This window comes from Mus pahari, chromosome 13 (genome assembly GCF_900095145.1).
Source record: "Mus pahari chromosome 13, PAHARI_EIJ_v1.1, whole genome shotgun sequence".
In the NCBI taxonomy this organism is placed as follows: domain Eukaryota; kingdom Metazoa; phylum Chordata; class Mammalia; order Rodentia; family Muridae; genus Mus; species Mus pahari.
Window position 1 is genome coordinate 21,048,235 of NC_034602.1, and position 12,967 is coordinate 21,061,201.

Consider the following 12,967-nt stretch of genomic DNA (forward strand, 5'->3'; position numbering starts at 1 on the left):
CAGGACCTTCTAGTTGGTTGGAGACTGGACTAACTAACAGCAGGACCTTCTAGTTGGTTGGAGTGCTGGTAGGTGTGTGCTCTTCCCAGTACAGTTCTGAGGAAATTTGGAGTTGGAAGGTTTCAGTGGGAATGCTTCAGCAAACTCTACGACACTTTGCTTAACGAATGTTTTCGGAAGACTATACTTGGGAAGAAGAAATCAAGAGCCTTTCTTCCAGGATCAAAATCCCCTCCTGAGTTTTGGAAAACTTTACAAGTATCTAACGGTGTATGTGGGTGGACGTGGGCTCAGGCGCCTCTTTTTTAGGTGACTGAGTACAGTTCTGAGCGACACCGCATTCCTGTAGGAAAGGTATACAGCCAGGGGCTGCAGAGCATCACCTTGTGGCTTCCGCCCTCACATTGGCCTTCCTTAAATTACTGAAGAAATGGGTCACTTTACTAACTAGAGTTTTATTTTAACCTTTAATTCCTTTACATCCTCTTTAATTCCTCTTCTTACAAGCATAAATATAAAATATCAAATGAAATAACTTTTCTACTTAGATTAGTAATTTATCAATCCATCTTTATTCAACAGACACCCTGGGTCATTGTCAATCCTTGGAACTATAGTGGTACCATAATACCGGGAATATGTATAAAACAAAAGGTGTTTTTGGAATTCAGAGTTTTGCTGCGAATGAGGTTCTGTCCCCAAGCAGCAGGCATGAGCACAGAGCTCAGCGTGAGGACAGAGCTGAGCCAGTGGGTGACAACAGAGGAGAATAGCCAGCTAGCTATTGTTCCAAGATGAATTTGCTGTGTTAAGTCAACACCCAGTTCCCAAATCCTCCAAGGTGACTACACTGCATATAAGAAGCCTAGCTGTAGTGTGGGTAGCCTTTCCAGAAAGAACAAAGGGATTTTGAAGCCCAGTGCAGGCAAACTTGTTTGGATAAAAATCCCATCAGAAAATGCTCATGTGCTTATCCACCTGGGTGAAGAAGGGGGCAGTCTTTCCTCCCCAGCAAGTAGAGAAAATGCTAAGACCCTGTTGACCTTGAATTTTATAATTGAATTAAAATTTTTATTTGTTTTTAATTTTTTTAATGTGTATAGGTATTTTGCCTGCATGTATGTCTGTGCACCACTTGTGTGCCTGGTGCCTTCAGAGTCCAGATGAGGGCATCAGATGCTCTGGAACTGGAATTGCAAGAGATTGTTAGTCACCACGTGGGTGCTGAGACTCATACACAGGTCCTCTAGAAGAGTAGCCAGTGCTTTTAACTGCTGACCTACCTCTCTGGCTCCTGATTTAAGTTTAGTGTACCTATTCCCATCTCTGAATGGAAAGATTTAGTGATGAATGTTATAAAACAGAAATCCCCAGACGTCAGAGAATCGTACAAATGGCTAAGCAACTGATTTTTTTTGAACCCCTGTAAGTTTTGGGGTGTTATAAAAAGCCTTTACTTTACACAGTTCCCAGGTCTTTTTGTCCAGGAGTGAGTGAGAGCTGCTTAGCTGTAGAGCTGAATAGGAAAGGCCCAGTGACACTGAAAGGCTTCATGATGTCCCCGGGACATTCCTCTGGGGGAAACCCAGCCCCATGGTGGATGCAGAATTGCCTGAGTCTTGTACAGACATGGAGATTCGGGGCTGCAAAGTTTTCAGAACGTTGCATCTTTTCCATAAGCCCACCCCGGCCCTCCTTTCCTCTTGATCCCAGTGCCAGCTCCTGCTGAGCATAGATGCAGGTTCACTATAGGATGCTGGAGCCTTGACACCCTCCAATCAGTAAAATCCTTCACGTTCCAGATCTTGTCTTAAATGCAAGAAAGCTACTGTGTAGTAAGGAGTTGAGAACAGCTCTAACAGGTTCCTCCTGGGGACTGTATTTCAGCAGAGCTGTGCAGCTGCATCACTCATACCAGCTCTGCAGGGAATAGTCGTTCAGATCTTACCTGTCTCCCAGAAGTCCACGTGATAAATGCTTGCTCTGAGAAGGTGCCATTGACACGTGGTAGAAACTGTAAATAGTGGGGCCTCAAAGGTATTTAGGTGATTGGGGGTGTGCCCTGAGAAGAATAGTGGAAACCTGTCCTTTCTCTTTCTCCTCTCCCTTGCTCTCTGGCCATGAGGAGGGGTTTGAATTTGCCTCGCCTTTCTGCTATAATGGCTCTAGGACCAAAGCAGTAGGGCCAACTGATTGTGGATTGAAACCTCCAAAGTCCTGTGCCAAAATATCCCTTTGTTCTTTCTGGAACGGTTATCTCAGCTCTTGGTGATAAATAGCTAACGTGAGATTTTTATTCTAGCTAGAAAATTTCATCCTGCTGGACTTGCTTTTCTAGAAGGATTTTGTTGTTGTTAGTTGGTTTGGGGGATGTTTGTTTGGTAGATTTTGTGGGATCTGCTCAATAGAAAGTCATGCCATTTGCTAGAAGAGGCCGTTTTGTTTCTTCGTTTCCCAGGAAACTGTGCTGGTGGTGGTAGTGGTGGTGATGATGGTGACAGTGGTGGTGGTGATAGCAATAATCATGATGATGTGGTGGTATTGGTGATGGTTGAGGCAGTGGTGACGTTTGAGGCAGTGGTGACGTTTGAGGCAGTGGTGACGGTTGAGGCAGTGGTGACGGTTGAGGCAGTGGTGATGGTCACTATAGTGATGGTCACCATAGTGATGCTGGTGGTAATGGTGATGGGGAAGATGGTGGTGATGCAGTGAAGGCTGTGATGGTGATAGAGAGTACACTCTGAGTACCCGCTCTGTTCTAGTGATTTCAGACCACCAGGAAGTAAAAAGCCTCCCTCTTGTCCACTCTTCTTCTCTTGGCCATCCTTTATTCTGCTGCAGTCCTGCCCTTTGACCAGCCAGGCTTCTTCACGACGTTTGCTAGGATGGATAAAAAACCTTAGAGGTATTTGTGAAGAAAGATCTCCTTGTCGGGTAGCAATGCAGACACCCTTCTGCCCCAGCTGCTCTGCTAGATGGACGCTGAGCTGAGGTGAGGTTGTGCTGCAGCCTGACTCCACCATAGGACCAGAGAGGCTGACCAGAGGTTAGGAGTCATTTCTGACACCTGTGCTGCTGATGGTAGTGTCATCTCCCTTGTAAAACCGGGTGAGGACAGGCAGTTCCTTTGGGGGATTTTGCTTCTTCAAAGTGCCTGGTGGCCCGTAAGACTGCGCCCTGACTCTGGTGTGATGTACCCTGACTGTACCTGATTTGGCAGGCCCCCCAGCCTCTGCCTGCCTGTCGCCCGCCTGCCAATTTCAATTCAGCCTGCGAGTGGGTAGATTTCTGGGATCCCAGCCTTTAAGTGGCAGTGGTGTGGTGGGGCTACCCCCGAGAAGAGAGGCAACCTGTGGAGCCTATCCTGTGCATGACAGAAAGCTGGCTGCCTGTTCCATACCTGGGAGACTTTTCACTTTGTGTTGTTGAGGTATTTGATTCTTGTTCCATTGGTCTCAGTGGCCCGATGACAGGAACCTGGCAGGCACTTCTTGCACATAGCACCCTGGCCTTCCTGCCTGTTTGTAGAATTCCTTTGCTGTGGGAGGAGCGCATGAAGCTTCAGATTGCAGCTTGTAGTACTGCCCCATGTGTGCTTTCATGTCAGGGACCAGAGATGTGGAAGAGGAGACCCTCATACATTTCACTTTTGCTAACACATTTCAGTCACCATCACCGCTAGCAAGTCAAAGAACCTGGGGAGTTGTTCCATTAGACTCTCACATCCAGGTCTCGCTTATACAGGAATAATGGCCAGACAGATGCCCCCAGAGGGTGTGGTATTTGGGGAGGCTCGGTGCTAAACATCCAGTACCAGGCAGAGATGTCAGGGATGCAGAATGGGCGGGGTGGGCTTCCACCACCGGTTCAGTCTTGTGTTCCAGGAGCCCAGAGGGTGAGCCACGGGACCTTGGGTAGCTCAGGCTTGTCTATATGATCACTGTCTCATCAGTGGTGACGATGGATCTGACAGGGAGCACTCTGGGTAGGACTTTGCTATGGGTCAGGAGTCAGGACCCAGAGTCACTTGAAGGGACTTGGTGCATGGAAATGGTGTTTACTTCCAGCTCTGCAGAGGAGAGAATTCAGCATTGGGGACACATTTCAGTGGTATAGCATTGCTTGATTTGACATATGGGAGGCCTTGGGACTTTTCCCTGCAAGGGCTAGGGAGCTACCAGGTCACAGTTCTTCTAGGACAGCTATACTGCTGTACAGTCACTACCATCCTGTGTTCTCACCTTTCTCTACTCCTTCCAGAGAAGACTTTAACCCCTTAGTGACCACCCAACCTTGGCCTGCAACACACTAACTTCCCTAGATGAGCTGTTCTTGCTTCTGGTATAAATGCATTTGTATACTATGTGGCTCTTCTTGGCTGGTTTCTTTTTACAGAGCACATTATATTTAAAGGTCTGTGACTATTTGAGATTCATTCCTGTTTATGGCTAAATAATACTCTGTAGTTGATCTATTCACCTATCAGTGACACTAGGATTCTATCCGAATTTGGCTGTTGTGAATATTGATGGTATGTACATTTGTGCAAGCATACCTGTTTGAATACCTATTGACTTATTACCAGATGTGGATTTACTGGGTCACAGGGCAGTTCTTGCTGAGTTTGCTGAAGAAACCACCTCCAGCCCCCTGTATGGACAGCTTGTCTCCAGAAGCTTGGCCTTCTCAATACACTAGAAACATTTGGTCTGTTGTCGTCTTGTAAGAGACCCAGGTTCTAGGAAGGCCACCTCTGGGCATTCCATATAATGGAGGTCAAATCCTTTCTCTTCATCAGGATGAAGAGACTCTGACAGTTCTCAGGCTTGGTAAGGTCAGTTGCCATTTCTGATTCTGCCACATGGCCTTTGTGTCATGACGTGGGCCTTGATTAAGGGGTTGCACGGTGCCCTCTGTAGATGTAGTGGAGGATGTTACCTAAACATAACAGGAAGGAACCATAACTGGGTCCTGGAACCCTACTGATGAGTGGAATGTCCTAGATGTGAGTAGTGGGTGAAGTGACAGAGCTTGATCCCTTTTGGAGTTTGGAGATCTTTATTCTAAGAGGTCATTCAGCAATGGGGAGGTCTTCTCTCCCTTTCACATAGCCTTCCCCAAAGCGAGCACTTCCACGACTCCCAGGACAGTGCACCTTAATTCCATTCCCTGGCCGAAGCCTTGCAGAGGTCTCTTTCCCTAATGGTTAGGAACAGAGATAGGAAGGAAGGGAGGGCCCTGTGTAGACACAGAGGGCTTTTCCTGCCTTCTTACTGATGTCACTCAGCATGTGGGCTCCCAGAGTCCCACCCACTTTTTTTATGGGAAATTCATGCTACTTGATCTTGAGGAACAAGCCCACCAGGGGACCAGGCCTACTGAGCCTGTCTTGGTTGAGCTTGCCAAAAGAGAACACATCAGTGGATTCCAGGGTACATTTGAGCTGGGCTAGCCTTTGTCTATCCACTCTCTGTTGAGTTTCTGTTTACTTCGGTGAGCTGAACTCAGGAGGCCCTTACCTCAGCACAAACCAGTCTTTGCCTTATTTGTTTTCACTCTCAGGAATGTGAGGGAGTTTCCAAAACTACCCCATGCCATAGGGTGCCAGCGTTGCTTCATTCTTACACGATCCTGTAAAGACCAGTCACTTACCGGTGCTTCTCCTTCTAGGGTCCCAAGTTGAAAATAAAGATTGTGTTGCAGAATGGGTCATGCTCTCCGACCCGTTCCTTTTCCTTTTCATTAAGTTGTGTGTTACTGTTTGTATGTGAGATGCTCAGTGTGGCCAAGCAAGGTAACCTGTCTATCCCACTGCATGCGTGTGCAGAGTTCTGGTAAGAGCTAAGTCCACCGGGGCATATTCTTTCCTGATTCTGTTCTTTACACTGCACACTGTAACCACCTGGGGGCTTTTGGGATGTGGGTGCTAAGGATGACTGTGTGTACTTTGGTCTACAAAGGGTGGCTGGTTGGCCTGGTAGGGGCTTGAATGTCTGAAGTACTTTATGCTCACCCACTGACTCCTGGGTCCAGATGTGCTGTGCCTGTAAGTTGAAAACATTGACAGTTGTGCCATGGCTCCAAGGGAAGAGTAGATGGAGATGAGGAAGAGGGAGGTCCTCAGTAGAGGATTGTAATGACATTCTGTGGAGAACCACACTGTTAGAATTGTGGTTATGTATCTAGTCACTCGGAGAGTTGACCCATGCCTCTTTGAGGCTGGGATGTTCCCCCAGGTTGCTTCTAATGGTGCTGTAGAGGACAGCCATTGGTCATGTACTGCCCCATAAGCTGCCTCCCACAGGACTGGTAGATTTATTTTCACAGCGCAGTGGGCCATATGCCTCACTGGGGAGAGGATTCTGCCCCGAAGAGTCATGATGTCTCCTGCTCTCTACTCCTCTCCCTCTTTCCAGGTAGGCCAGGTGATAACAAGAAACTCAGTGAGGGAGGGTTTGGTCCCATTCTCATGATTAGGAGTTTGGTGCATTTGAAGAAGTGCAGAACTGCCAAGGGGCATTGTGGGAGATTTATCCTAAAGTGTAGTTTTCCAGCTAAGTGGTCTAAATTCCTTCCCCCAAACACACACTCAGAGTTTCCCAGTAACAGAGTTACCTATTCCAGGCTATCCTGGACTCAGTCCCGCATGTCACCACTGTGCCTGACAATCTTGATCTGCATCCAATTCTTGTGGGCCCTGTGCTTTGCAAACGTTCCCACAAGACCTCCAGTGTCTCCAGATGAAGCGCTTGAGGGAGTTCACTGTCATGATTTCCCCCACTGTCATAGTGGCCTTGGTGCCCCCTAGCCTGGCTGTCTTTCCCCTGCTCCCACACTGCCCACACAGCTGCCTGGCCTTGGAGTGCTATAGGCCTATCTGTGTTCTCAGTGATTTAGCCTCAGCTTCCCAGTCTCTCTGAGGTTCAGTGCCCTCCAGAGACTCATGGTAGTCTCAGCGCCTGTTTTGCTTGATAAGGTCTGTGGTCCTGGGCAGTGCTCAGAGGGTGTGCCCACATATCACCGCACGGACTTGGGAGGTAGCAGGAATGGGGAAATAGGGACTCACTCAGGTCCTAAGCTCGAGCCTGAGGTCCGGTGGGTCCTTGGTGGAAGGATGGCCCCATGCAAAGACAGATGAATGCTCAGAGGTACTGATAACGGTTGGAGGGCTGTGGGGTGTGCAGTCATGCTGCCACTTGGTTTTTCTGCTTGTCCCTCCTCCCTAGGGAGCATGGCTGCATGGAGAGTTCCCAGAACAAGGCTCGTTGGCATAATTACCCGGCAGTACTCCGTGTTCCTGTAGGCCTCAAGTGTCCTGATGCATTCTGAGTTCCCTGAGCTTTTGTAAACGCCAGGGGCCGGTTCAGGTTTCCTCTTTACTGTCAGGGGACCTGCTGGAAGTAGGTGTAGCTCCCTACGACAACTGGGCCCCAGCAGGCACAGGTGAGTCTCCCACAGTTACGGGGAGAGGCCCTGTGCCTGCAAAGGTTCCCTTGAGCTTGATTTGGTCCCTGTTAACCTTGGGTGTTCTCAGAACCCAGAAGGGATCGGTGTGAATGTGAGGCTGCCCAGAACCCCGAGAAGGCTCCTTCAGCCCAGCACAGCTTCTCTTAGCTTGCACATCAGACCAGTGTCAGTTATGTCCTTAGAGAATCCGCTAGCATCCCCTGCGCCCATGAAGTGTTTCTGTTTTATTTATTTATTTTTTCCCACCTTTCCTGGTTTCCTCTGGAAAATGAGAAATCAATATTGCTGTGGCCACCTGTATGGCATGAATTATATGCACTGTTCAGAGAGTAGGGTTTAACCTACTTCCTCCTTGACTCAATAATTATTTTGCTATTCAGATTGCCCAAGCACATCAAGTCAGCTTTGCACTGGAGATCTGAAGTCAATAATGTAAACCCATGCTCTGCCGTTTCTGCAGATGTGGAACAGCATTTGTGATGCAGCCCCCGACTCCCAGCCCCAGCCCCTGGAGTCCTGCTAGGAGCTTGCAGATAAGATAGATAGCCCCAGGGAGCACACCCCGAGCAGGGGAGGACCGAGGGTGGTTGGTACATAGATAGCAGTGGCTGTGTGTGCAGGTGAATTTATGTTAATGAAGAGTATAACCCAGGGAGCATCAAGGATTTATTCCCCTGCAGATCCTCACACTTTGAGCCTAGAGTGGAAAAATAAACAAAGAAGCCATGTGTCTTCCTCACAGTATGGCACTGTTCCCAGGGAAGTGAGGAAGAGGGAGGGTCTGGAGCCTGTGTCTGGCAAACCACCACAGGCTTTCTGAGGGAGGCCAGCTCATCCGTTCTTCCACCCTCCGTCTCCTGCCCTCCCATCTCTCGACCACTCACAGACACCCAATCCTCATTGGGATGGACATCAGAGCTGAGATCTAGCATGATCGCAGGGACCAGCACCATACCCGGGAAAGTGGCTACCTCCACATCTGTCTTCTGTAAGGAAGCCAAGCCCCAGGGAGGCAGCAGTGCAGAGACGCCATGCTTTCTGTTTCAGTCTTTCTAAAGGGGGACGACCAGCCTGGCAGGCAGCAGAGATAGTGCATGAAACACATAGAGAAATGTCCCCGTGGCAGTCAACCTCCTTCCAGATCTCAAGATAGCCAGGGTGTGAGAGAAATGTCTGCTTGCTTCTGTGTCAGGCTCACCTAGTAGTGGTGAGAGGCAGCAGGCTGACATGGAGGTGCCCGTGGTTTTCTGTGGGAAGTCCCTAGCCCACCTTTCTTCTGAGACTCTGGTGTCTATGTCTGAAAACAAAAGATACAGACAAAGGAACCAGAACTTTGCTAAGAGATGGTGTCTTCTAGAAATGTCAGAGACGTTATGCTCGAACTCTTACCAGCATGGTTGCCTAAACATGTCCTGGCCAGACAATGCCACTAGACGTGTGAACATGGATGGGGAGAGCTCAGGAGGAGTCAGCCCTGCACAGAGAACTGCAGGCGGCCGAGGGTGGCTGAGAGCAGGAGGGAAAGTCACCAGGAACAAGCATGGCAAATGTTTGTCAGATACCAGTTGGTCAGCCCTGAAAGTGTGTAAGTACAAGATAACACACGGACTAAGCAGGTTGTTCTACGTATTTAGGAATGTGTGTGTGTGTGTGTGTGTGTGTGTGTGTGTGTGTGTACTATATGACCATGGATTTGAGTAAGAACAAGGTGTAGGAAGCGGGAAATGGTATAATTATGTTACCGTTTTTAAGAATAAAATGATGAAAAAGAATTGTAGTTTGAAAGCTTGAAAAAGATGGAGACATCCATAGAAAATATGAGCCCTTGTCTGAAATTCCACATCCCAGAAACTGGCTTTTGACGCTGATACATGGCTGTTTACTGATTTGCTGTGTGATGCCAAGCGAACTCTCAGCTCCGAAACTGGTCTGCCGCTCACCACTGTGATGAGTGGATTGTAGACCTTTCAAGAAGAGAGGCCCGCTTGAGCAGCAGCCTCCAGGGGACACCTACTCTTTCTGACCTGTCTTTCTTTGTCACCATTGCTGGGGCAGATGCAGGCACCTTGGCTCTAAGACTGCTGCTGTCCCCTAAGACTTCCTCTCACTAGACCTTGTTAGTCCTGCTGTGTCAGACCTCCATCCCAGGACCACACATCTTAAGAGTTAGGAGGGCTGCCTGTCTCCCTGAGAGTGAATCTTGGCGACCTTGTGTGAAGTCTCCTCCCTGTGCAGCAAGCACAGGTGGAGCCATCTCCTCAGCCCGCATAGTGTCTTAACACCTAGTCCAGACTGACCTTGAACCCACGGTGGCCCTGCTTCATGGAATCACATGCACGCCCCTCCATATTTGTAGGGATTTTGTGTTTTTAGCTTAAGCCTAGACTGCCAGCAAATCCTCATTCGTTATGAAAGACTGCATCGTGACTTGAAACGTTATCACCTTTGTAGGCTGCTGCAGGTTCCTCCTATTGCCCTGGAAGAACGTTTAAAAAGCTAACAAGCTAGCCAAGACATATTGTCCTCCCCAACAAGATGATCAGGTTTGGCTAAAGGGCAGGAACCATGAGCCTCTGGGTCAGGAGCAAATGCCTGTGGAGATTCTGGCATTGGGGTATTAAATGTTCATTCTCGGTGTTCCCCCATGTGAAGATTCAGTTTGCCATGACAGAGCCACATGCCTGGCTCACTGCAAGTGCTCACCTTCCTATAACAGGCCTGGGGCTGGTTCTTAGCTGGCTGTCTCTGAACTTAAGCTTAGCCATAGTCTCCTGTCCTAGCACTGTGGGCTGAGCTCTGGCACCTGCCTTGCCTTTTCTGGATGGAGTGCTCTGGCTTGTCTCTGGGCATCGCACAGCCTGCCCATAGCAGTCCTCCTGCCTGTGTGGAGTAGCTGACTAGTGATGACGTTGTCTGTGGATAGTTTAAGATGGGTTTTTATCAGAGGTCTCTACCACCCTGCTGTAAGGGTCATACCCATTTGTTTTTCTCCTCATTGGCTCCTCAGGTGATGACGCCATTGGGGGACGGCTTCGTAAGCTGAGCATCGGGCAGTATGACAATGATGCTGCAAACCAGGTGACCTTCTCTAAGTGTGGATGGGGAAAGCCTGGGGCGGACCCAGCCCCAAGCCTGGGATCATTTTCCTCTCCTGCAGACATCAAAGAGGTATGTGCTGGTTCTGTTCCCATCTCCTCTCAGTCCACTTGTTTTCCTATCCTTGTGCTTAGGGAAATGGCTATGCCGTGTCCTTGCACAAGGTCACCAGTCACTGTAACCTCTCTGCCCATGACTGATCTCCTCGGCTGGTATAAATGGTTCTTAAGTGACAGACAGGGGTCCTGATTGGGAGGGAGCACAGGTCAGAGGGCCTGGGTGGGGACCACATAATCCCAGATATGGCAATAGAGGGGTTACATCATTTGAGGACATTGAAGCCTCAAAGCTCTTATCTGTAGAATGGGGGTGAAATGCATACAGGTGGGAAGTGAAGGTTAGGAAGTATGGGCCTGGCCCTAGCAGGGCTCTGCAGATGGACGGTACAGCCAACAGCTATTGCTGACTTCTAGTGTGCCACTCAGGGCCCCAAATCCTACATGCACATGATGACCCTGAGGAAATCCTCAGACAAGAGACTCCAGGGTAGTTAAGGCTTCTCATCAGAATTTGGCAGGCCACCCTCCCCAGAAAATTAACCCTAATTATGTACCCGACTCTCAAGTTGAAACATTGGAGCCTTTCAAATAGGCAAAAAGAAAAGACGGCTTATTTATCGTCTTCGCTCTTACAAACACCTTTTGTTGATAGCTGGGATGGCTCTCCCAAAGAAGGGTCCGCTCGTGTTGTGTGACTTCCTTCCTGTATGTTTCCACTTGCCTGTGGCAGTGATGTCCTAAAGGAGTCCTTGGTGATGCTTTTGTGCTCAGTGGTGGGCTGCACACTTCCCTGGCAACGTCTCCATCACCCTCGTCTCCCTGCCGCCCAGCACTGTATTAAAGATGGTGGTCCACAAGCTCCTTCTCTCCATCTCCAGCTTTGATGATAGTTGAGCTTCTTCCTCCATAGCGATGCCAGTGTCGTCCTTCCGGACCCACTCTCAGCTATCTTGAGGGGCCAGATCTGTGGCAGGGACCTTTCTGTGATTTCTCATTTTTCTGTCCTCCCTCTATGCTGTTTTCAGACGGCGATCTCTGCGTATCCCCCTGACCTCGATATGATCGATGGCAGGATTCCAAACAGCAAGGAGTCATCTATGTGTCTGACCCCAGCATTCCCTGTGTCTCCGGAAACACCATATGGTAAGAAAGAAGAAAAATTAACTGGGTACAACTTGGTACTTCAAGATGGGGGAGTGACAGTATCCTTTGTTGTACTGTTTTTTTTTCCAGTGAAAACATCGCCACGCTACCCTCCGTTCAGCCCACCCGAGCCCCAGCTGAGCAGCCCAGCCAGTTTGCACAAAGGTCGAGGTAAGAATCCTTGGTTATGGCAGCTGTGATACCATGTACAAGGTTGCTGTTTCTACCAAGGCATTCTCTTAATGCAGAAATATTTCCTTTTGGGTCACATCCTAATATCCTTGGTCAAGGACCTGTCTTTCTAGACCTTGGGATGTGGCTATCAGTGCCTTGGTTGGGAGTTGAGTAGTAGTAAGATACCGAGTGAATTCCCAGAATTCTTAGGAATCCGGTTTGGTACTCACATGTGTGGTAGGGTCGGCTCTCAGCTTGGCTCTCAATTTGGCATAGGTGCTTAGCTTGCTGGTGAATTCCCCATTCAGCAAGGGGTTTGAAGGAGGAATGCTATCTACTTCACTACTTGAAATGGGTTCTAGCAAAGAGCAGGCTACATGAACCCTACAACATGGTCATCTTCGTGTACTGCCATGTGTGACCCAGCTCCTAGCCGAGGCACACTTGGATTTCCTGTCCCTAAACCCTTGTTCTCTACATTGAAACCTAGAGACCTTCAGTATTTCGCACTGCAGGGAGAAAGTGCTAAGAGTCCAGTGTCTCTTCCAGGTAGAAATTGCCCACGTTTCTTGGGATCTCGGGATGGGTTGGGCGTAAGCAGATGGACAGATGCCCCACATATATTCTTTTTGATCATTTAATTTTCTTTTTTTTTTTTTTGGTTTTTCGAGATCATTTAATTTTCATAATGTAGTTTGCTGTCTGCTATCCCCTGAAAGCTCAGGCATTCTCTGGCCGTAGTCCACAGGCATGTCAGTCCACCAGAGGTCCAAAGAAACATCCTAACCTGCACCAGTTCTTCCTTAGTGCTTGGCTTGTGACAGCCTCTCCCCTAGACTGGGAAAGTCTCTGGTTATTAAGAGGGCTTCTAAGAAGAATGACTTTGGCCCCAAGGTTACTCGGCCTGTACTGCCTGGGGAAATTTGAAGTTGGACTGGCCACCAAGTACCCTTGCTCCAAGTTGCTCTCTGGGAGAGTTCACTCTCCTGTCCCTCAAAGGCAATCCCTAGGCTACTCCTGTCCTTGAG

At 48.8% G+C, this 12,967-nt stretch overlaps 1 protein-coding gene across 5 annotated transcripts in view; it reads left to right on the plus strand.

Moving 5' to 3' along the window:
* Positions 1-12,967, plus strand: part of Tns3 (tensin 3) — a 230,283-nt gene that overhangs the window by 171,920 nt on the left and 45,396 nt on the right. For all 5 annotated transcript variants that reach the window (XM_029545266.1, XM_029545263.1, XM_029545264.1 and 2 more), the window contains 3 exons: positions 10,475-10,635; positions 11,648-11,765; positions 11,856-11,936. In XM_029545266.1, coding sequence (XP_029401126.1) covers positions 10,475-10,635; positions 11,648-11,765; positions 11,856-11,936 — 360 coding nt within the window. The remainder of the gene's footprint in view (positions 1-10,474; positions 10,636-11,647; positions 11,766-11,855; positions 11,937-12,967) is intronic.